The sequence below is a fragment of the Pseudorca crassidens genome, chromosome 3 (assembly GCF_039906515.1).
Source record: "Pseudorca crassidens isolate mPseCra1 chromosome 3, mPseCra1.hap1, whole genome shotgun sequence".
NCBI lineage: Eukaryota > Metazoa > Chordata > Mammalia > Artiodactyla > Delphinidae > Pseudorca > Pseudorca crassidens.
The window spans coordinates 164,122,404-164,145,522 of NC_090298.1; the positions used below are offsets into that span (position 1 = coordinate 164,122,404).

General features: G+C 57.8%; 3 protein-coding genes across 16 annotated transcripts in view; 1 reads left to right on the plus strand and 2 right to left on the minus strand.

Moving 5' to 3' along the window:
* The window catches only part of PKN1 (protein kinase N1), a 23,377-nt gene extending 19,447 nt beyond the window's left edge, over positions 1–3,930 (plus strand). For all 3 annotated transcript variants that reach the window (XM_067733585.1, XM_067733584.1, XM_067733586.1), the window contains exons 13-22: positions 109–188; positions 264–339; positions 436–527; positions 1,766–1,942; positions 2,103–2,165; positions 2,297–2,373; positions 2,575–2,717; positions 2,984–3,091; positions 3,182–3,262; positions 3,661–3,930. In XM_067733585.1, coding sequence (XP_067589686.1) covers positions 109–188; positions 264–339; positions 436–527; positions 1,766–1,942; positions 2,103–2,165; positions 2,297–2,373; positions 2,575–2,717; positions 2,984–3,091; positions 3,182–3,262; positions 3,661–3,864 — 1,101 coding nt within the window. In that variant the 3' untranslated portion in view covers positions 3,865–3,930. The remainder of the gene's footprint in view (positions 1–108; positions 189–263; positions 340–435; positions 528–1,765; positions 1,943–2,102; positions 2,166–2,296; positions 2,374–2,574; positions 2,718–2,983; positions 3,092–3,181; positions 3,263–3,660) is intronic.
* On the minus strand, positions 3,780–9,926 carry PTGER1 (prostaglandin E receptor 1). Of its 2 annotated transcripts, XM_067733589.1 has the most exons (3): positions 7,652–9,926; positions 5,476–6,455; positions 3,780–4,874 (listed from the first exon to the last, which is right to left on the minus strand). In XM_067733589.1, exons 2-3 carry the CDS (start codon positions 6,433–6,435, stop codon positions 4,608–4,610), a joined length of 1,227 nt encoding a protein of 408 aa, XP_067589690.1. In that variant the 5' UTR covers positions 6,436–6,455; positions 7,652–9,926; the 3' UTR covers positions 3,780–4,607. The 2 variants fall into 2 exon arrangements, with proteins under 2 accessions (XP_067589690.1, XP_067589689.1); XM_067733588.1 differs by having other exon boundaries at positions 5,476–9,926.
* Positions 9,927–10,043: 117 nt separating this feature from the next.
* Positions 10,044–22,475, minus strand: GIPC1 (GIPC PDZ domain containing family member 1). Of its 11 annotated transcripts, none has more exons than XM_067733592.1 (10): positions 22,347–22,464; positions 20,585–20,639; positions 18,944–18,998; positions 17,158–17,245; positions 13,623–13,943; positions 12,534–12,719; positions 12,257–12,437; positions 11,396–11,508; positions 10,998–11,079; positions 10,044–10,859 (listed from the first exon to the last, which is right to left on the minus strand). In XM_067733592.1, the coding sequence occupies exons 5-10, from the start codon at positions 13,908–13,910 to the stop codon at positions 10,708–10,710; spliced, it is 1,002 nt and encodes a 333-aa protein (XP_067589693.1). In that variant the 5' UTR covers positions 13,911–13,943; positions 17,158–17,245; positions 18,944–18,998; positions 20,585–20,639; positions 22,347–22,464; the 3' UTR covers positions 10,044–10,707. The 11 variants fall into 11 exon arrangements, with proteins under 11 accessions (XP_067589693.1, XP_067589692.1, XP_067589694.1 ...); XM_067733591.1 differs by lacking the exon at positions 22,347–22,464 and adding an exon at positions 21,152–21,383; XM_067733593.1 differs by lacking the exon at positions 22,347–22,464 and adding an exon at positions 21,152–21,383 and having other exon boundaries at positions 20,491–20,639.
* Between the last annotated feature and the right edge of the window lie 644 nt (positions 22,476–23,119).

Consider the following 23,119-nt stretch of genomic DNA (forward strand, 5'->3'; position numbering starts at 1 on the left):
GAGTGAGGAGGGGTGGGGGAGGAGAGGTGAGGTCACATTGGTGACAAGAGCCTTGGTGGCTCTTGTGGTTATGGGTTATTGTACTCTGACCTCCTCTGTCTGCCACAGACGTCTCTGATCCAGGAAACTACCACCACTCCTGAGCTGCCTTCAGAGACCCAGGAGACCCCAGGCCCCACCCTGTGCAGGTGACACCCCTCCCCTGGCCACCACCCACCACCCCTGCCCACTGTCCCTTCCCCACCAGCCTCCTCTTTCCACAGCCCTCTGAGGAAGTCACCCCTGACCCTCGAGGATTTCCAGTTCCTGGCGGTGCTGGGCCGGGGTCACTTTGGGAAGGTGAGGCGGGGGGCAAGGAGTTGGGGGTCTGGGGGGTCCAGACCTCCAGGTCCTTGGACTGGCCACTAAGGCCACCCCTGCCCACTGTGGTTCCAGGTGCTGCTCTCCGAATTCCGGCCCAGCGGGGAGCTGTTTGCCATCAAGGCTTTGAAGAAAGGGGACATTGTGGCCCGAGACGAGGTGGAGAGGTGGGGACCCTGCTCAGGCCCTCTGAGAACTTTGGTTTTCTGGGAAATGGGAGACAGAGCAGTCCCCTCCTTGGAGCTGCTGTGAGAGTGATTCGTAACAGTCACTTGTACTTATTAAGCTAGTATTGGGGTGGCCAAAAAGTTCGTTCGGGGTTTTCTGTATTACAGGAAACCCCGAACGAACTTTTTGGCCACCCCAATACTTCCAATAATAACGACTCCTAGAAAGCACCCACCGTGTGCTTTACATGTAGTAACGAATTCCTCACAACGGCTCTAAGAGGCAAGGACTGTTATTGTCCCCATTCTGCTGATGGCACAGAGAGTTTGAGCAAATTGCCCAAAGGTCCCATAGGCAGTAGGCAGCAGGTCTGGGATTTGAACTTAGGGACTCAAGTTCTGAAGCCTGTGCTATTAATGGTGCCATTGTACTGGGGTCAGGACCCTGAGTTCAGATCCTCCCTCTGCTACAGATGTGCTTAGAAACCTTAGGGAGTTCATTTCACCCTTCTGAACCTCAGGCTCCCCTTCTAGAAAAGGGGAGTAATAATGCCTTTCTTGCAGGGTCGCCGGGTGGAATGAATGAGAGGATGACTCTAGAGCATTCTGCACAGTGCCCTGCCCCCTGTAGATACCTGAGATTGTCCCCAATCTTCTTGACATCCTTTTATTAACCAGGAACCCAATTTAGGCTTAAGCAAATACAGGAATTCATTGCTCTGCATCAGAAAAGTCCAGGGGTGGCCTACCTCCAGGCATGGCTGTACACAGGTGCTCAGTTGATATCTCTCACTTCTGCTTTTGTCTGTGTGGGCTTTGCTTGCAGTCCCCTCACAGGGACAGAGATGCCCCCCACCCTAGCAGTTTTAAGGCTCATCTGCAAACTTTAGCTCTTCTTCCTTAATAATTCCAGCAGAAACCCTGAGATTGAGCCCCATTGGCCTGGCTTGCCCTTTTGTGGGCCAGTTCCTGGCCAGGGAGATGGGGTGCTCCAAGGGGAAAGAACAGTCCCTCTGGTGGTTCCCAAAGGGAAGTTACTAGGACTGTTACTAGGACAATGGATGGATTCTGGGTGCCTGGTTAGCACGTTCAGAAGCATTAAGCAACTTGCCCAAGTGTGCACAGCCATGCAAGGCCCTTGACAAACATCTGATGACTGAGGACTCTAGGGGGTGGGCGAGTCGGTGGTAGGGAGCTGCTGTGGTCTTTGACCCCTGCCCCACCCCCATCCCGCCCAGCCTGATGTGTGAGAAGCGGATCTTGGCGGCCGTGACCAGCGCGGGACACCCCTTTCTGGTGAACCTGTTTGGCTGTTTCCAGACACCAGAGCACGTGTGCTTCGTGATGGAGTACTCGGCCGGCGGGGACCTGATGCTGCACATCCACAGTGATGTGTTCTCGGAGCCCCGTGCCGTGTGAGCCTAGTCCCCCACCCCACACCTCCACCCACAGGCCCTGCCTCCCCCAGCTCCTGGAGTTACGGGGTAATGGGGGGCTTTTGAGGATGTGGGAGCCTTATGTGACCCTCTGCCTTTCCTGGAAGCCCAGCTCCCTCACACCGGCCTCTCTCTGCAGCTTTTATTCGGCCTGTGTGGTGCTGGGGCTGCAGTTTCTCCACGAACACAAGATCGTCTACAGGTGTGTATGTGTGTGCGCGCGCGCATATGCCCGTGCATGCATGCTCTGCCCACTGGGGGACGCTGAGGCTTCAGGCAGGACCCAGATTCCCACTCATCCCTCTTTATATCCTCCCATCCCCTCCCCCACAGGGACCTGAAGTTGGACAATTTGCTCCTGGACACCGAGGGCTATGTCAAGATTGCAGACTTTGGCCTCTGCAAGGAGGGTGATGAGCAGGGGGGACTGGGATCTGAGGGGCTGGCCTCTGGGGTTTAGACAGAGAGGGGAGGGAGTGGAGTCCCCAGCCTTACCTGGGTTATCCCTTACCCTGGTCCTGGGATGGGGCTGGCTGTCTGGACCACCCCGTGCTGGGCTGGGCTAGAGCTGTGACCACCCCCATAACCTCACATGGTCCTGCTGCCCCCAGGGATGGGCTATGGGGACCGGACCAGCACTTTCTGCGGGACCCCGGAGTTCCTGGCACCTGAGGTGCTGACAGACACATCGTACACTCGGGCGGTGGACTGGTGGGGGCTGGGCGTGCTGCTGTATGAGATGCTGGTCGGTGAGGTGAGGCCCCAGGCCGCTCCGCCCTGCCTGTCCCTGGTAACCTGGATATGCCCGGTGGGGGAGAGGGGGGTCGGAATTGGCCTCCACTATGTGCTGTCTGATTGAGGACAGGTGGCTTTGCCTCCCTAGCCTCGGTTTCTGCATCTGTAAATTGGGGTACTTACCCTCCCACGTGAGCCTTGTAAAAGTGCCACGGGAGCCCAGGGTGGAGCTGGGTGTGGTGTGGCCAGAGGGGCCTAATTCACCCTGGCTCTTCCTGTCCCCAGTCCCCGTTCCCAGGGGACGACGAGGAGGAGGTATTCGACAGCATCGTCAACGATGAGGTTCGCTACCCCCGCTTCCTGTCAGCTGAAGCCATTGGCATCATGCGCAGGGTGAGGACCCCCCCCCCAACTTAGGGTGGGCCAGGGGAGTGGCTCTGGGACTAGGAAGAGGAACACTGACACAGAACTCCCTCCCCCCAGCTGCTGCGGAGGAATCCAGAGCGGAGGCTGGGATCCAGCGAGAGGGATGCAGAGGATGTGAAAAAACAGCCTTTCTTCAGGGTGAAGTCCCCCACTCCCAGGACCCAGCCATCCCCCCCACCCAAGACCTAGTGGCTTCACCTCCAACACTGTCACCTCCCCTTGACACCTGCCTGCCTTTCCTTCCCCCTCCCTTACCCTCACTGGCCCTCCTACACCCACATCCACTCCAGGCTGGCCTGCGGGGTGGCGGGGCGGGGGGGGGGGGAGCGCTGCCCTGTGTATGAGCCCAGGCCTCTCCCCCCACTCATACGGTGATCCTTCCTGAGCCCCCAGGCCCGCCACTTTCCCTCCCTCTATCTTGTGACTCCCTGTGTTGATCCCCACAGATCCAAGGCCAGACAGGGTGCAAGGAGCAAAGCCTTCCCGCGCTCTGCTCTGAGCCTCCCCTGCTGACCTCTCCCCTCTCTGCCCTGCAGACACTGGGTTGGGATGCCCTGCTGGCCCGGCGCCTGCCGCCGCCTTTCGTACCCACGCTGGCGGGCCGCACTGATGTCAGCAACTTCGACGAGGAATTCACAGGGGAGGCCCCCACGCTGAGCCCACCCCGCGACGCTCGGCCCCTCACGGCCACAGAGCAGGCAGCCTTCCGGGACTTCGACTTTGTGGCCGGGGGCTGCTAGCCCCCTCCCCCACTTCTGCCCCCACCGAGCTGTCAGTTTTTAAAAAGGCCTTTGGGATTTGCTCTATCCATGCATCTCCATCCGTTCTTGTGCAGTAATGGGGGTGGGGGGCGTGCTTGGAGGTGGGGAGAGTTGGGAGGGGATGTGATGGATGGCCGGTGGCGTAGGGAGTGATGGGGAGAGGCCCTGGATTGTGGTGGGGGATCGTTTGAAGGGGCCAAGGGATGGTGGAGACTCGGGGCTGTTATTGTGGTGGGGAGCATGGGCAGGCCGCCATGGGAGGGGGGCTCGGAGCTGTGTTGAGGAACTTCCGGGGTTAGAGGCCAGTGATGGGGCGTAGTTTGGGGGGTAGGGACTTCGGGTTGTGTGGGGGAGCTCAGGGCCACAATGAGCGAATGGTTGCGGGAGCCACTCATGACGGCAGCAGGGGCGAAAAGCGGCCCCCAACCCTCCCACTCTGCTCCCAGCCGAGCCTCCGCCCCAAGACTGCGGCCACGGCGTTGTGCGCGTGCTCCTGCGACTCCGGCTCTGCGTCTCTACGCCGCCGCGTGGCTAGTCCCGGAACTGCACACCCCGGAGGCGTACACAGCACGTCTGCCGCTCCGGCGCGGCCGCGAGGGTGCTGCAGCCCCGACGGGACGCACCGCCCCGGGCTTGTCCGCAAAAAGCGTTTATTCCCCGAAGTCTCCGAGCTGCGGACCAGAGGCCGGCCCCGGGTGGTCTGGCTTGGCCTCCGGGCGCGCCTAGAAGTGACTGAGGCCACTGTGCCGGGAGCTGCGCAGCGAGTTCGCCTCCCAAGCGCTCCTCATTAGGCCCAGCTCCCTGGGGCTGCCCTTGGCACCTGCCCTTGAAGGCAGGAGGCAAAGCAGTTGGCGAAGCACAGCCCGGCGCAGCAAGATGTACACCCAGGGGTCCAGAATCTGGTTCCACGAGGCGAGGCGCACGGCCAAAAACAGTGGCTGCTGCAGGGAGCTGGAGCCCCAGCCCGCGATGGCCAGCACCACCAACACCTGTGGGAGAAGACAGTGTGAGCGGTGGGTGGTGTAACAAAAGGGCACCGGCGAAGGGTAGGGCTGAGATGGATGGGAGAGTGTCTGAAGGTAAGGAGGCTGTGAGGATGGACGGAACGTCACGGGGAGGGTAAATGGGAATCTAATTGGGAAGGAGCTGTGGAGAGAGGGGAGAAGAAGTGGGGGCCTTAGAGAGCGTGGCAGAAGCAAAGGCCTTCAGTGGGTGTGTGCTTGGGCAGGAAAGAAGTCCCAGGTATCCCAAAGGACAGGGGATTGAAGGGGAGAAGAGAAAAGGGGTGGTGATGGTGGAAGGAAGCTAGGGAATGGAAGCACTTAGGTGGGTGGAGTTGGAGGAGAACCTTGCCTGGGTCGGGTGAACTACAAAGACCCCAGGAAGGAGTAAGATACGGGGACTGGGAGGAGGAGTGGGACGTCAGAGGAAGAGGGCAAAGGGTGGACTCTGGCAGGTGGGGCCTCGAGGGGGCAGTGCCCTGGCTGGGTCAGGGAGAGAGGACCCAGGTATCCCAGGATGGAAAAGGGTGGGAGAGGTCACGGAGGGCGTGGGAAGGAGCAGGGTTGGAGGGGCATGTGCGCCCCTCACCAGCAGGGGGCTCCAGCAGATGCACGACACCACCATGATGCCTACGAGCTGGCCCACCATCTCCACATCGTGGGCACGGGCTCGCCGCGCTGAGCTGCGGCCCAGGGAGCCGCCGGGGGCGGCGGAGGCCGAAGCGACGGACGAGGCGGACGAGGCGGACGAGGCGGAGGCCGGGCGGGGTCCGCGCCCTCCCCAGTGACGGCGGCTGTCGGGGCCTCCAGCCGGGAAGTGCCGTCGAGAGCGGCGGCACCAGCGGGCGCGCAGCAGGGCAAGGCCGCTGAGCGTGTTGCACACGAGCGCGGAGAGCAGCGAGGCCAAGCCGAGGCCGGCGAAAAGGCCGGCGAGCAACGACTGGCGCCAGCCTCCCGCCGGGCCCAGACCGATGAAGCACCACGTACCCGGGTACTGCAGCTCGTAGCGGCCCACGCGCGCCAATGGCAGCAGCGCCACGGCCAAGGCCACGGCGGCCAGCGCGGCCAAAGCCAACCGCGCTCGGGCCACCGAGACGCCGGCTGCGTGCAGCAGCGGCCGCGTGACGCCCACGCAGCGCTCCACGGCCATGCCGCAGCCCAGCAACAGCGGCAACAGGCCGAAGAAGACCATGCATCCGCCCAGGAAGTGGCAGGCGCCGCCGGCCGGCGAGCGCCCCGCCGCGTACAGGTGCAGCACCAGCGCACCCGGGATCACGTGGCCCACCAGGTCGGTGGCCAGCAGGCTGGCGACGAACAGCAGGAAGGTGGCTGCCGAGCGGCGGCGCCGCAGACGGCCCGCGACCTGCGCCAGCAGTGCCAGCGCCAGCACGTTGGACACGGCGCCCAGCGTCATGGAGAAGATGGGCAGCGCGGGCGACGCGCCCGCCAGGTCCGACAGCGGTCCGGCGGAGGCGTTGGAGGCCCCAGGTGCTGTACACGTGGTCGCCTCACCCGCCAGGCTCAGGTTGAGGGGCCCGTAAGGGCTCATGTCAGGTGCCGGGGGTGGGGCTGGGGAGAGGAGAGGAGGGGAAGGTGAGGTTCCACCATTGGCCTGGGACCAGCTGGTGGTCCCATCTCAGATCATCAGGACCCATCTCACCCTCCATGGAGTTCTTCTATGGACCCTCTGTCCATGGCAACTCCAAATGACTCTGGCTGCCCCATTCCTGATCCATTTGTCCTCTTCCTCTTACCAGCCCATCTCTTGCTCCAGGCTTCAGTCTTCCCTCATTGCCCCGTCCACCAGGGTCACCTGGCCTCAGCCTCACCTGTCTCTGACCCCACCTCTGGGTTTTACCCACCCACTTCTGACACCCACCTCCTATTTTGACAGCCAATTCCTGGCCCCCGGCCCCATCTGATACCCACTGACCAATTTCTTTCTTCCTTTCTTTCTTTTTTTTTTTTTTTTGCGGTACGCGGGCCTCTCACTGTTATGGCCTCTCCCGTTGCGGAGCACAGGCTCCGGACACGCAGGCCCAGAGGCCATGTCTCACGCGCCCAGCCGCTCCGCGGCACACGGGATCCTCCTGGACTGGGGCACGAACCCGTGTCCCCTGCATCGGCAGGCGGACTCCCAACCACTGCGCCACCAGGGAAGCCCCCCACTGACCCATTTCTAATCCCAGGGCACCATCTGACCCCACTGCCCCATCTTTGACCATCACTATGTCACCTTTACTCCAGTCCCATCCTAGATGCTCACAACCCCACCTCTGCCACCTTGGGCACATCTCTCCCCGCCACACTGTCTCTTTCCCCAGGGCCACATCCCTGTTCCCATAAACCCATTCCTGTCCCCTTGGCCACATCTCTGTCCACACAGCCCCGTCCCTGTCCCCAGAGCCCCATCCTTGTCTCCCACATTCCCATCTCTGTCTCTCACCCAGGCCCTACCTCTGCCCACTGCTGCCTCACCCTGGATGCCCACAGTTCCGCTCCTGCCAGCTTCATGTCCCTGCCCCAGAGGCCTCAAGGCTAACCCGTCACCACCCACTCCTTGATAGCCCCTGGTGAGGGCTGAGAGGTCAGAACTGCCTGCTAGGTCATATGGGAAGGGAGGCTGGACAGACAGTAAGATCAACAGGGACAGAGAGATGGGCTGAGAATCAAGGAACACAGGAAGGACAGGCTGGGGGAGCCATGGCCCCATCCTTTCATGCCTTCCTCCCCCACTGGAGATCCTCGTGCCCCAGCCTTCTTACCCGGAGCTGCCTGGGACGCAGGGTCCCCATCGCCTGCCGCTTGGTCCCTGCTGCCCCGCTGCACCGGCTGCCCTGCTGCGCCCTAGCCTGCTGCGCCCGAGCTCTCCGACAGGCCGCTCCCTCCCTCCCTCCCTCCCTCCCCGGGCGGCTCCTCGCTCCCAGCCTCCTCCCGCTGCCCGCTCCAGCCTCCAGGGGCCGTTCCACCCAGCGCACGCCTTCAGGGGGCCTGGGGTGACAGACACCCCCTTTTTGTACTCCTGGCAATGGTCATGGGCCGCTCCAGGCCCCAGCTCCCCTGAGTAAGGGGGGCTCTGGGAAGTTGGCCTGGCCCCCGTGACCCGCTCCCACTGGTGGGGCGGGAGCAGCCCCATTCCCTCCCAGGCATGGGCCTCTCGCCTACCTCATTAATAAAGCGGATAAAATCTAAACAGTGGAAAACCTGAGTGTCGCCCAGGGCAGGCCGGGGCGGCTTAGTGGTGCTACTACCCCCACCGGGGCCGCAAGGTTGGAGGGCTAGCCCTGTGTGGGGACAGCAGCACCCCCTTGCCCTGCCAGAACCTTCATGCATGTTGGGTGGGTGGCGGTGGGCAGTGCCCTGGGTGGACCAGCTTGGGTCATGCCCAGCCTGACCAGGAGATCCGCCCATTATTTACACAGGGGCTTAAAGCCTAGGCAAGGGCAGCGAGTCAAACTCTGGGAGGGAAGAGGGAGGAGGCTGAAGGGGGGCAGGGGAACCGGGAAGATCGGTGACCAGGGGACTGTCTCCTAGATCCTGCTTTAGGATGTGATGAGCACACACACGTCCCAAGCCACAGACAGCCACACCTGTGGGCACTCAGCTGCATCCTCACCTCCTGCCCTGAGAAGAAGGATCGCATCCCTGAGGGGCACACACACGGTCACACACCTGAAGATACACAATCATATCCCTTAACGCCCTGAGACCCCCCACCGTCATGGCCTGTTCCCAGCTCAGCAGCAGCCACGTGCCTTGGGCTCAGCCATCGTCACACTGAGACAGTCTCACCTCTAGCACCAGAGATGGGCCCACAGTTACTGACGCTAACACCCTGAAATAGAGCCCCCTGTGAGAGAGACCATCACACCCCTTAGTGCTGGCAAATGTAGTCTCACTCAGCACCTTGAGCGGTGCACACAACTGTTACCACTGACACAGCCCCCAGCCACACCCCAACATCACCCAGAGACCCCCCTAACAGTCCAAGACAGGCCCCACAGGTACACACCACATACACCCAAGACACAAGGAGTGGCACCCCCTGGACACCCCGAGATCTAGCCGGTCACCCCCCGACCCTAGCAACAGCAACACCCAGAGGCACACATGCTGTCACACGGCCACACTCCACACAGAAGCCCTGCCAGTGACATCCACAAACACCCTGGAACACGAAGACAGTCATCACACCCCATTCCCTCAACACAGTCACAAACCACCAACACTCTGAGAGACACAGTCCTACCTCCTCAACACCCAGACTCACACAGCCTCACCCCCTCACAACCAGAACTGTATATTAGCACAGACACACGAAGTGCCCACAGGTGCCCAGCGATGCCCAGAGTAACCCGTCCCAGCCCCCATCCAGGTGGTCCTCCCCACTGCCCCCTCCCACGGCCCATTGCCTGCATATTGGAAATGGGGAGCGGGCGGGCTTAGACCTCCCCTCTCAACTTGCCCCCAAACATTCCTGTGGGGACCTCTGGCCTGCTTCCCTCCACTTCAATCCTTGCGCTTCCCTCCAGGTCTGGCCAGGACGCCACCCCCCACCCCACCCCCGCCCTTCCCTGATCCCTGCCTTAATCCTTAAGGATGAAGCGGGTTGTCAAAACAAGCACATCCGGTACAAAGTATGGCGCTCCACGGGCGCTGGCGGACCCCCCATGTCCAGAGTCAGCTGAGGTCGGGGTGCATCGTGACTCCCCCCCCCAGCCTCGGGGTGGGGTTCCTCTCCATCAACACACAGCGGGGCAGGCCTGAGACTCCATCTTCAGCCCACCCCATCTTTCTTTGTCCATGCCTCCTGGCCCTGGGGCTCTCCAAGGCCCTGGGGCTCTCCAGGGCCCTGGGTTGGAGCAGGCAAGGACCCACAGCCTCCCGCCCACCGTTCCCATCAGGCCAGGGGTGGCAAGAGCCTTGTTCGAGAGGAAGCAAGATTTGCACCCTCAGCAAGCCGAGAAGCTCCAGCCTTGCCTGGAAGCCTGGTGGCTTGCGGCCAAGAGCTTCCTCAGGCGGAACGGGTGGGAGGGGGCGGGCGGCTGGGGCCAGCTCCTAATTCAATTCGGAGCCCAAAGAGGATGGATTTCAGCTGCTGCATTCTTTCCCAGCCCCGGCCCACCCCCCTCTCCCATCCCGAAGCCGCCACGCAGGTCCAACAGCAGATTCTTTATCTTCCAGACGGCAAATTCAGATATGAAAGCCCACCACCATCATCCCTCCTGCCCCTTCTGTCCGGGGCTGAGCGGAGGGAGACACAGGGGGGCAGGAGAGGGAGGGCGTCTGGGGGCTTCACAGCAGACTCATGTTTCAAATGCAGAGGTAACAGACTCCATAGTGGGGGCTCCTCTGGGGGGACGGAGGTGGCGCAGGGGGAGGGTATTATTGCGTTTGCTGAGGGGGACACCCCCCCTTCTGCATGCCCTGCGTCAGGAAACTAGGGAGGTCACGACCCCCCAAACAGAACCCAAGGCCCCAGGGAGATAGAGGGACCAGTTTGGCAGCTGAGGCGGAAAGTACTGGGGGCGGGGGTGGCCGCCCAATCTGGCTGGTCCCTCCCCGCGCCTGACCCGGCTGAGGTAGGTGGGGAACAGGGCGGGGGTGGGGTGGGGGGCTGGGGACCCCAGCCAGGCTGGGAACTGTTGAGGGGGTGGTACCGATTGGAGGTGGGCAGAGGTCGGGCCCCACTTCCGCTCCGCATCATCTTCGGGCTACTGAGCTGGGCCCGAGCTGGACGCTGGGGTCCAGCCCATGGTGTCTCCACCACAGAGGCTCCCACCAGGCCTGGCCCAAGTCATCTCAAGGTCCAGCGGGAGGCCTAGTAGCGGCCAACCTTGGCATCCCCAATGGCTCCCCAGACGTCAAAGACAAACTCATCCGGGAAGGCGAAGTCACCAAGCCGTTCATCCAGGGCCTCAGCCAGCTCGTCTGGGTTCCTTTTGTCCTTTCCAAGCTCTACCATGGTGGCCGCTGTGGGGGGTGGGGGGGGGGGCAGCAGAATGGAGGCACAGATGACAGAGGTGCTCAGGGTGGACCCAGCCCCACAGGACCTAGAAGCTCCTTCCCCTAAACTCCACCCATCCCCAGACCCAGGCGCCGCCCACTCACCCAGCTCTGTGTCCCTGATGCCCATGTAACTCTCCAGCAGGTCATCCACCTTCTCAATGGCCTTCTCCTCAAAGGCTGACGGCTGGGGGGCGGGAAGAGGGACAACAACATCATAATAATGTGAATATAATTGTAATTGTACTTACTAAGTGCCTTGTACAATTTTTACCACTTTCGGTATAGAAACACACAGTTCATCCTCGTGACAACCGTGAAAGTGTCAGTATCACTATCCCCATTTTACAGATTAGGAAACTGAGGTCCACTTGCCCAAGAAAGGTCCCAGAGCTGGGAGGTGGGTTTGCATCCAGTGCCCAGAGCCCCTCAACTAAGAGGTGATGCGGCCGCCTATGAATTTCACAGGGAAGGGGGGCTGGGGCCCAGCTGGAACAACTCACCAGATCCTCTACTGTGGCAGGACCCCGGGATCGGAGCCGGAGGGTCCCTCGGCCAGTGCCCAGCTGGGGACCGGAGCCTGGGCGGCCACCCCCTGAACGCACACTGATCATGTCTGTGGGAGACAGGGAAGGGGTGAGGGCTGGAGAAGCCCAATTCCAGCATGTTCTGGGCAGGAACCCAGGCATCCCGGCCTCAGACAATCCTCCACCTTCTCCAAGCTTCTGTAGGCTTTGGGGGAATTGGAGGCTGAGGTGACCCCAGGAGGGCATGACTCCTGACTCAGGCTTGGGACAGGTATAGGAGGTGCAGCCAGGGGCTAGGAATGGAAAAGGCTGGAGGGGAGACTGGAGGGGGCCACTTCTCTTCCCAGGGCCTGAGGGACAGGAACGGGGTGGGTCCTGGGTCCCCAGCTGCTTTCCCCAAGGCCAAGGGGGTATAGCTGCTGGGCCACAGACCAGCCCTATCTGCCTGGGGAAGTGTGTCAGAGTCCCCCACCACCACCCCAGGGGCCTTGGGCCCATTCCTGAAAGTTAATGAAGCCAGACAAAAGAGTGGGGGCGCTGGCACTGGGCAGCCAAGCCTGGCTTCTTGCGGGGTGGGGAACTGGCCAGGGTTGGGGGCGCTTGGCTGGGCTAATGGCTCCTGGAAGCTGGGTGTGTGGGCAGCTTCCTCCTCGCCTCCATCCTCCTCCCAGGCTGGGCGGAGAGCCAGCAGCCCCTCCCCAGGGCAGGGTGGAGCTGCCCCCACCCCCTTTCCACTGTGACCCGCTGGGCTTGAGCACCACCTGCTGGTGGCCCTTGGCACTGCAACCAGGGCCCAAGTGAAGGGGACCACCCAGGCTGCAGGAGGCAGCTCCTCACCAAAGGCCTTTCGGGGCTCTGTGAGCTTCAGCGTGAAGGTGCGGCCTCGGGGCAGCTCCTTGAGCAGCCGGGCCACCTCGTAGTGCCGGCAGCCCAGCAGGCTCTGTCCGTTGATGGCCTCGATCATGTCACCCACGCTGATGAGCTGGATGTGGTCAATCACGCTGCCCTCCTTAATGCGCTGTGGGGAAAGGAGCTGTCAGCCCCTGTGGCTCTGCCGTTGGGTCCCATGGGTAGGCCTTACCCTCAGGACTCTGGGCGCCCCACCCCCAGGCACCTTGATGAAGGCATAGCCAGCCCCGTTGTCTGTGATGGTGAGCCCCAGCGCTTCCTCCGACTTGAACACCTCCACTTCCTTGCGCTGCCCCTTGACGTGGGCGAAGATGAAGTCCTCCAGCCCGATCTGGCCCCCCAGGAGCTTGTCCATGTCCACTTTGTGGGTGTTGAGGGTGCAGAACATCACCTACAGGGGTGGGAGATATTCAACCCTCGCCTCCTTCCTGTGCCCTTTGCTAATCGCCACCTGAGGGGGAAGCGAGGAGAGTTGGGAAAGGCCTGGGGGTCCCCATCACAGTGTCTGACCACCCCAGAGCCAGGGCAGGGCCCCACTAGGGCTGGGTTTCTGTCCTAGCAAAAACTCCCTGCTGTTTCCGGGGTACAGAGCCTGGCACACAGTGGGTGCTCAGAAAATGCTTGTGGAATGAATGAAGGGGCACAGATACCCATCCTGCCTACTGAGACCCCTGCATCTACTTCCTGCTCAGTCCCACTGTCACCTTCCTTGCTTCCCTTCCTTTGGCACCCAACGTCCTTGGGGTGGGACCTCCCAGTGAATCATGGAGAAGTGAATGTGGCACCTGACCTCCAGTCCCCACAATCCGCTGGGCTGCAAACCTCTCAATGTATGATGGGAATGTAGCATCCAGCCCTGGCCATCCATTCTCACAATCCACCGGGGCAGAGGCCTCCCAGTGCCTGATGGGGATTCAGCATCCAGTCCTGATCTCCATCCAGTTCCCCACAATACATTGGGCTGCAGGTCTCCTAATGCCTGATAGGAACTCAGCATCCAGCTGTGGCCACCTGCCCCCACAATCCCCTGCGGCACAGGCCTCTCAAAGCCTGATGGGAATGCCGCCTCCGCCTGTGGCCTCCAGTTCGCCACAAACCAATGGGGTACAGGCCTCCCAATGCCTGATGAAATTCAGCATCCAGCCCTGGCCTCCAGTTCCCCATAATTCACTGGGGTAAGGCCTCAGTATCTGCAGCTTCGCCACCTGAGCCACAGCTCACAAACAGGATGCCCGCTCAGGCTTCTCTCTAGCTCACCATCAGGGACCCTGGTGCCCGGCTCCCTAGTGGGTACCTCAGCGGCTGGCAGCCGGAAGGCCTCAGCAATCTTGCCGTACAGCTCCTTGACGTTGGTGAAGCCCTCGATGCGGCCAGTGGGGCTGCCATGGGCCAGCTGGGTGTGGAACACAAGGCGGGGCCGCAGGGCAGGGGGAGGGGGGGGCAAGCCCATTTGGGGGGCCCCTGCCCCACCTCCGCCCAGGGGCCCCGGCTCCCCCACACCCAGCCCACCACGGCCTGGCTCTGCCTCCTCATTTTCCACCAGAGGCGGCGCCTTTTTCCGCCGCCCCAGTCCCAGCGGCATGAGCAGCGAGAAGAGAGGGCACGCCCAGGAGATCTGCAGGACAGGAAAAGGGGCTCAGGGCCTGGGCAGTGGCCTCGGGCCGCCTCGCCCCTACAGGTCCAATGAAATATTTAGAGAACAGACTGGCCTCAGTTCGAAATCCGGTCCCAGCTCAGAGCCAGGCAAAGCAAGATGATTGGCCAAAGGAAACCCAGAAGAAACGCCCCATATAAGCGATTCAAACTACCACGAAGGCACGACTCTCTCTGAGTCCGCCCGTGTGTACCTATTTACACGTACTCTTTTTCCTCCTAATAAACACTTTACTTGTTTCACTTAAAAAAAAAAAAAATCCGGGGGCTTCCCTGGTGGCGCAGTGGTTGAGAGTCCGCCTGCCGATGCAGGGGACACGGGTTCGTGCCCCGGTCCGGGAAGATCCCACATGCCACGGAGCGGCTGGGCCCGTGAGCCATGGCCGCTGAGTCTGCGCGTCCGGAGCCTGTGCTCCGCAACGGGAGAGGCCACAACAGTGAGAAGCCCGCGTACCGCAAAAAAAAAAAAAAAAAAAAAATCCGGTCCCAGCACTTGCACAGAAGTAATAATATCAGCTAATATCTATCATAACCCCATGCTAACTGCTCTGTATCTTAACCCTCACACCACATCATGGGGACCATATTATCACCCCCACGATGTGATTATGTGATATACCGTAATATGTGATTATGCCCATTTAACAGATGCAAAAATGGAAACTCACAGCCTACATTTTCTCTTTTTTGTTCTACTGGTCACAGTCATTAATGCTGTGTGCTGAAAATTTCTGACTCCCCCCTTCAAAGCATGTAGCAGATGGCACTTACTGGCCTCCTCGTGACTGGACAGGCATGTGACCAGTACTGGCCAGTGAGTTGTGAGAGGAAGTGACACATGACATTTCTAGGCTGAAGCATTTAATTACTGGAGCAAGAGCCTCCAGAAGTCCCTTTCTCCTGGTAGGGTGACCAGCCTCATTTGAGGTGGTGGTGGCCTCATCAGGCCAGGCTCTGAGTGATGACAATGAATGGAACCCCCCGCTGAGCTGCAATGGACATGTAGCAGGAACAAAAAAAAAATAAACCTTTGTTGAGTTTGGCCACTAAGATTTTGGAGATGTTTGTTATTGCAGCAAAACCTGTCCTGACTGACACACTTTTCTCTTTCCTCTCCCTCTACTCTCTTTCTTTCTCTCTTTCTCCCTCCCTCCCTTCTAACAAATGTTTTGGGCACTTACTATATCCCATGCACCAGTATGGATATTGCCTTCAATAAGACAAGCAAGGTTCCACATTTCCTTACCCGGAGTAAATAAGGAGCCTCTGATGAATGGTTGATGGATGAAGAAAACAACCCTATATGGATAAATCCTGAGAGTTTACAAATACACATACATACGTATGTGTATATATATAATATGTGTATGTGTTTAAGGAGATACATACACGTGTGTGTATATGTTTTAAAAAGCTTTAATTAGGGAATTCCCTGGCAGTCCAGTGGTTAGGACTCAGCCCTTTCACTGCCGGGCCTGGGTTTAATCCCTGGTTGGGGAACTAAGATCCTGCAAGCTGCATGGCACAGCCAAAAAAAAAAGAAAAAATCTTTAATTAATTATAATTCAGACTTCCCTGGTGGCACATTGGTTAAGAATCTGCCTGCCAATGCAGGGGACATGGATTCGAGCCCTGGGCTGGGAAGATCCCACATCCCGCGGAACAGCTAAGCCCGTGTGCCACAACTACTGAGCCTGTGCTCTAGAGCCCATGAGCTATAACTACTGGAGCCCACAATGAGAAGCCTGCACACTGTAACGAAGAGTAGGCCCTGCTCGCCACAACTAGAGAAAGCCCACATGCAGCAACGAAGACCCAACACAGCCAACAAAAAATTAATTAATCAATTAATTAAAAAAACTATAATTCAAAGCTGTAATTAATAATTTCATAAAAGTGTGCTACCAAATGTACCTATGAAGGTGAGAAAAAATCTCTGAATAACTCAAGCTTATTATTGAACCACTGCACAAAATGTATGCTGGCAATATTTTAAAAACTTCTATTATTAAAAAAAAGAAAGAAAAAAAAAAAAGACAAGCAACAAGGTCCATGACTAGGGCCACCATGAGCAGTTACACTGGTTGTTCACTGTGCAAAAGCACCAGATCCTGGTCTGGTGATGTGTCTGATGGGAGGAAGCGTGGCATTTTTCTAATTCATGCCTAAGGTGCTGCAGAAGGCTAGCTAGCTGGGGCTCTGTCCATGCTGTGCGGAAGCATAGTCCAGAGGAGAAGATATACAGTGAGCAAGCAAACATGTAAATATCTAATATAATTTCTAAGAATGCTATGAAGACAATAAAACAAGACAAGTTCTACAGACAAGGTCAGGGAGGGCCTCCCTGAGAAGGTGAGGATGAATCTGAGACTTGAAAGACAGGAAGAAATATCCATAGGAGGATATGAGGCAAGAACATTCGGGCAGAGAGAAGAGCCAGTGCAAAGGCCCTGAGGTGGGGATGTGCTTGGCATGTTTGAGGAACAGCAAGGAGGCATATGTGGTTGGATCAGAGTAAGGGGGACAACAGGAAAAGGTGAGGGCAGAGAAGTAACAGGCAGACTGTGCAGGGCCCTGTAGGCCAGAGGGAGAACTTGGGCTTTTGGTCTGAATGAGGTGGCAGTCAGGGGGGGTTCTGAGCAGACTCACAGGTCAGCTGGAGACCAGTGTGGTTGATCGGAGTGAAGTGAGCAATGGGAGAACACGAAGACGGCAGGTAAAAGAGGTGACTCGGGGCGGGGTGGGGGGGGAGGCTTGCAGGCTGGGAAAGAGTCCAGATTTAATTTTTAAGACACACGTCCAAAGTCACAGAAGCTGGCTGCACCCTCAGGTCTGATTCTTAAGCCCAAGTTCGTCACTGTGACGCTGTCCCATAAGTGACTCAATCCCTCTGGGCCTCAGATGCCTGGTCTGCAAATGGGGACGTTCCATCCGCCTGGTTGTGATGAGGATCAAATTATGCCAAACTATCTTTTTCTGTGTAAAGGGGACTTTCTGCTCCTCTTCCAGGGGGCCGTCCTGGATTCAGATGAGCGCCAGGGCTGCACCATCCTCATTCATTTATTCATTCATTCATCTGTTCTCCAACACCTCCTCTCCTCATTCATTCATTCATTCATTCATCTGTTCTCCAACACCTCCTCTAATATCACTGATCCAGCCCCATCAGCACTCACCTAGATCAGTGCAGTTGCCTTCTCTGTGTCTCCCAACTTCCACCCTTGCCCCCAACAGTCTCTTGTCAATCCAGCAGCCAGAGTGATACTGTAAAACATAACTCATATCACATCTGTCCTCTCCTCCAACCCCTCCCTGGGCTCCTACCTCACCTGGAGTAAAAGTCAATGTCCTCCCCTTGGCCCACAGGCCCCAAATGATCTGCCCACATTACCTGCATGCCCTCATCTCCTCCCACTTTCCCCCAGCTCATTCCCTCCAGCCACATGGGTCTCCTTCCTGTTCCTTCAACACACTAGGCGAAGTTCAGCCTCAGGGCCTTTGCACTGGCTGTGCCCTCTGGTATCCACACAACTCACTCTCTCACCTCTTTCAGGTGGAAAACATATTTCATTCATTTAGCTTGTTCATTGTCTCTTTTCTGAAAGGGCAGGGAACTCTGCCTGTCTTATTCATTCCTCTCTTCTTAGTGCAGAAAACAGTGCTTGGCATATAGCAGCTGCTTAATAAATATTTGTGGAATGGATGAACGAATGATCCTAATATTCACCAGCCCACCAGTCTCTGTGCCCAGCTTCTCTGCAGCTCTGGGGAGCCACAGAAGCACAGGCTGTAGCATCTGCCCTCAGTAGGGTCTTGTCTCCCTGGCAAAAGTACGAGTCCTAACTCTGTAGTCCCTCATCCCTTGCTTCCCAGCATAATTCTGGACAGAATAAGTGCTTCATTTAGCAACGAAGATATTGTCATTTTGTTTTTCACTCCCCTCCTAATCAGCGATGCTAAATGACTTTTAATACATTTATTAGCCATTTGGATTTGCCCTTCTGTGAACTGCCTGTTTAAGTCTTTACCCATTTTTAAAAACTGCGTTTTTTATTGGTTTTTTGTTTTTTTTTTGCCACGCTGCATGGCTTGTGGAATCTTAGTTCTCCGATCAGGGACTAAATCTGTTTTTTTTTTTTTTTGGCGATACACGGGCCTCTCACTGTTGTGGCCTCTCCCGTTGCGGAGCACAGGCTCCGGACGCGCAGGCTCAGCGGCCATGGCTCACGGGCCTAGCCGCTCCGCGGCATGTGGGATCTTCCCAGACCGGGGCACGAACCCGTGACCCCTGCATCGGCAGGCAGACTCTCAACCACTGCGCCACCAGGGAAGCCCCTGAATCTGTTTTTAACTGCAATGCAAGCTATATGTTCTAGATACTAGAAATAAAATAATTCTGAATGAATAAACCAGTACTGCTCTGTCAAGTTATTTTACTACACTCAATGATGCTACCAAAACAAAATCAAAAACACCCAAAAAAACTCCCCCACATCAGCACCTCCTCTGGTTCCCCTCCAACCACCCCCCATACCTCTTAGCAGAATGCTAAGAACATAAATCTGAAACCTGGATTCACCACTTACTAGCTGTGTGACCTTGGGCAACTGTCTTAACCTCTCTGAGTTCCAAGGAAATCATACATGTGCTTGGAACAGCTCCTGGCACACAATAGGAGTTCCATAAATGCTGGTGACAATTACTACTATTTCCATCTGTATCATCTTTCAGTCAGTTGCCAAGATTCAAACTCCCTCCTTTCCCCAGGGTCCCTACATCCTGATCACCAATTCCCAACATCCTTACTCTGCCTACACTTGATGCCCTGGTTCATGCTGGCTTCGTGTCCTCACCCGGGAGAGGGTAATAATGGTGGTGAGGAAAGTGGGTGATTAATGAATTTGCTTTCCAGGCCAGAAGAAGCACAGTAGTGTGGGTTCAACTCCCACCCCTGTTACTTACCAGCTGTGTGGCTGTGGGGAAGTCACTTCACTTGATGGGGCCTCAGTTTCCTCATCTGAAAAACAGGCAGAATTCCTGTCTCTCAGAGTGCTTATGGGAATCCAAAGAGATTATGCAAGTAACTCAATTATCACTTTGCCTGACATCAATCTAAGGAAGTTGTTATTATTATTGTCATTATTGCTTCTTCCCTTGCCCTGCCCAGGAACATCCCGGTCCTCTCTGCCTGCCAAGGCCTACTCCAGGCCACCTCATCCAGGAAGCCTCCCCAGCTTGCCCCAGCCTGTTGGAACCGGCCCTGTGGTCCAAACTACTCAGGCCCATGAACTTAATTACATGTTGCCCTGGCAGAACTCTTGTCTTCCAGTCTTAGATTGTTATTTAACTTCATGTCTCTATTTTAAAACATAAACCAGATAGCGTCACTCCCCAGCCTCAAATCTTACAACGGTTTCCCACCTGATGGAGGAAACCCCCAGACCCCTGCAGAATCACCGCTTTGGGTCCTCTCCTGCCCCAGGCACACCATGCCAAGATTGGTCCATCCTCAGAGCCTTTGCCTTGGCTGTGCCCCCTGCCTGATCTTTACTTCTTTCTGTCATTCAGATCTCGGCTCCAAAGTTACCTCCTCTGAGATTCCCCCTTTGCCCACAGATTCTACCATGCCACTCCTTCATATTCTATTCATAACATTTCTCACCCTCTGCAAGTATTTTCTTTATTTACTTGTTAACGTGTTTGTTGCCTGTTTCCCCCCATTAGAATGGCAGCTTCCCAAGAGCAGGGATTTTTGTTGTGTTCACTATTGTATCCTCTGTGCCAAGAACAGTACCTGACACATAGTTGGTGCTTAAAAAATATGTGTAGAATGAATGAATGTGTCTTATGCCCTCATTCTGACCACTCTCTGAGTTCCCCTATCCTCAGAACATGCCCACTGTAGACCTGCTAACTGCCACCTCCCCACCACATTCCCAATCTCCCCTCAAACCTGAACACAGGTACGGAGAAAAGGAGTTTCAGCCCCGGGCATCGAGCAGGTTGGCTACAATCCCAGCATCCCCACCCTCTCTTCCCTGGGAAGGGCCTGAAACTCAACAAGCTCACAGCCATACAGAGTTGCAGTGAGGGGAGCAAAAAGTGGGGAAGGGGGTTCCTGGGAGCTCACAAAAGCTGGCGGGGGGACACCACGCCCAGGCTCCTCTTTCAGCAGGGTATTGCTTGAGAGAGGAGGGCAGGAGGGCCTCTGAATCAGTCTTGAAAAACCGGCTCCTGGGTGTTTCCAGGGAGAACGCCTACCGTCCTGGGCCCAGGCTTACCAGGGGGGCCCAAGAGGCACAGAACCTGGACCCCTGCCTATCTCTCCCGCAGATGTCACTCTCTTCTCAGGACCTAGGTATTCTGGCCTTGCCTTTCCAGCTCAGAGCACAAGGGCCATGGGGACAGCTTCCTGTCTGAGCAGCTGGTGAAAGCAAAGACCGGCAGGTGTGCCCCAGATGGCGTGTCTGGCTGGAGGGAGTGGAATGGAAGGAGCTGGTCAGAAACACCTGAGCTTTGGAGCCACCGGGCCTCTCGTATAGTGGTGGAGACTCCAGTTCTGGACTCTAAGGCATGGGTTTGAGTCCCAGATCTGCCACTTACTCGCTGTGGGACCTTGGGCAAGTCACTCCACCTCTCTGGGTCTGCTGCTTCAGCTCTGAAAGAAGTAACAGCATCTTCCATGAGGTATTGAGAATCAATGATAAATATGTGGTAAATACCTGACACGGAAGTGTTCAATAAATGCTAGCCGGGGTGATTTTTTCATTATTATCTTCGGAACCTCGGTCCTCCCAAGGTCCCCGTAGGCCCTGGAGCATTGGGACTGGGCCAGCTTCGGGGAGTTGCCCGGGCAGGGCTCAGAAATACCGATCCTGAGCCTGTCCCCGCCGGGATGGGAACTGTCCAGAGGTGCAGGGGGCTGAGGTGCGGCTGGAGACCCCATCCCGGTGGCGGGAGGCGTTTACCCCTGCCCCCAGCGGGAAGGCAGGCGGCCCTCTGGGAAGGGGCCTCGGGCATCCCCCCGCTCAGCCTAGACTTCCAGCCGCGTCCATGGGGCCGGCCCCATACCGCAGAATCGGCCGGATCCCCGCGGGTCCGCGATCCCGCGGGTCCGCGCCGGGATCCCCCAAGCGGCCGCGATGCGCCCCGCCCGCGCGTGACACTCACCTGCGGCGCCGCCGCTACCGCCCTGTGAGCGCCGGGTTCGGCCCTCCGCAAACTCAGGCCGGGGCCTCTCCCTCAGCCACGACCGGGGGGCGGGGCCAGGGCCCGCGTCCGGTCAATCAGGAGCGGCCGCCCGGCGCTCGCGGCCAATCCGCTCCAAGCCACGCCGCCCCGCCCCGGGGGACCCGAAGGAAACATTCCAGAGGGATCCCTGCTCTTCGTGACACCTCCCCCGCGCCGCGGGGCGTTGGACCTTCCCGCCCCTCCTAAGCCGCGGCGGGCTGTACCACCGCAAGGCTGCGGAGGGGGGAGCTGCGGCTGGGGCCGGGCCAATCTCGGGGAAGGAAGGAGGCCAGCGGCCAATGGGAAGCTGGAGCCCCTTGACCACGTGCTGTTGGCTGGGTGTCCGTGTGGGGTGCCCTGGGTGGTAAGAGGGCGGGAGGCTGGTCGTGGGAGTCAGCTGACCGAGTTTGAGTTTCGGGGAGGGGATGCAAACTCCCAAAGTCCAGAAAAACGGACCCTTTAGGAGACCCTGGAGGGGGCCAAGGGCAGCCCCCAATCCAGTCCTCTGCCTGGCCTGCACATGCCCCAGCCCGGCCGTCCTCGGGGCGGTAAAAAGATGCATTCATTCTGGGCGGGCGGGGGACTGAGATGAATAGGGAGGGTCCCGAGTGTCCCTGCGTCCTGGATGGACAATGGACAAGGGCATTCATTCATTCATTCGCTCATCAAATATTTAATGTGCCCCTGCTCCGTGCCAGGCTCTGTCCTATCTCTACAGACACATTGACGAATAAGCTGACTGAATGTGTTCCTGGTAAAGGGAACAGGGCGTTTAAAGGCTTGGAGGTCGGACAGAGCGATACAGCACACTTTAGGAGAGTACAATATCGTAGGAACTAGCAAAGCAGCTAGCAAAGCACCTTTCGGGTGCAATGGAACGGAAAACAAGGGCAAGATAGCCTGTTCGCTTGCTGGCTGACCAACGAATATTTATTGAGCACATACTAAGTGCTAGATTACAAAGGGTGCCCAGCCAACCCAAGCCTCTGCCCTCAGGGAGCTGACTTTCATGAGCCTGTCTATTACATCTCTGTTCCTGCTCCCCGCAACCTCCCTGCTCCCGTCCCACTTCCGAGACTGGCACAGAGCAGGGTCTCAGTACACATGTGTGAATGAAAGAACTAGGTAATCTCACCATCTCCAGGTTTGGCTTGAAACCGGGATTTCTCCGGCAGGAGCAGGTCCAAGAAACAAAGACCCAAACGCACCTTGCCCTGGCGGAGAGGCTCAGTTCCTAGGACAGGTGAGATTGCCTTGTTCTAGGAACAAGCCAGCCACTCAGACAGCTGGGGCCGGACCAGGAGTTCGCTGTGTGTTCTGGGAATTGTAGTTCTTGGAGACCTCTAACTGTTCAAACCTCAATGAACGATTGGGTCTTTGCAGTTCCCTGGGTGAGCTGCTGCGTTTTCCAGGCCTCGCTAGGGCTTGCAGAGGGACAAAGTGAGAGGGGAGAGTGGGCCCTGGGCTTAGTTGCTGAGGGCTGCCCGGCCGGCCCCACCCAGCTGGCAAATACTGAAACTGCTGTGGCAACAGGCACAGCTATTGTCTTTCTCTTCCTGTTCTGCTGACCTCTGCCACCCCCACTGAGTGATCGGTTGCCTCTGGCTAGGCCAGTGCCCTCTGTGGGACTGTGTCCACTGCCCTGCTTGTGCCTGGCGTCTGAGCTGCCTCCTACACACCTGGAGAGGACAGTATGTGGGACATGGGGACAGCAGAGTTCTGAGCAGAATCCACCTGAATCCACCTGAATCCACCTGTTGACTGATGAGGACGTGCCCAGGGAGGGGGGAGGGGTTGCCCAAGGGCACAGAGCAACACCAGACGTCTCCTTCCTACTTGATTTTATTAGCTCAAGAGGCTGGAAGCCTCAGCTGGTGAGGAGCTCAGATTTTAGTGCTACCTCTGTCC

What these genes read in the sequence shown, in the direction of transcription:
- PTGER1 (XM_067733589.1), bottom strand. Translation starts at nt 6,435, where the DNA reads ATGAGCCCTTACGGGCCCCTCAACCTGAGCCTGGCGGGTGAGGCGACC. An exon ending in TCTGCTGGAGCCCCCTGCTG is followed by an intron (nt 4,875 to 5,475) that starts GTGAGGGGCGCA and finishes CTTCTCCCACAG; the next exon opens with GTGTTGGTGGTGCTGGCCAT.
- GIPC1 (XM_067733600.1), bottom strand. Translation starts at nt 13,910, where the DNA reads ATGCCGCTGGGACTGGGGCGGCGGAAAAAGGCGCCGCCTCTGGTGGAA. An exon ending in CTGGCTATGCCTTCATCAAG is followed by an intron (nt 12,438 to 12,533) that starts GTGCCTGGGGGT and finishes CTTTCCCCACAG; the next exon opens with CGCATTAAGGAGGGCAGCGT. An exon ending in CATCAGGGACACAGAGCTGG is followed by an intron (nt 10,860 to 10,997) that starts GTGAGTGGGCGG and finishes CACCCCCCACAG; the next exon opens with CGGCCACCATGGTAGAGCTT.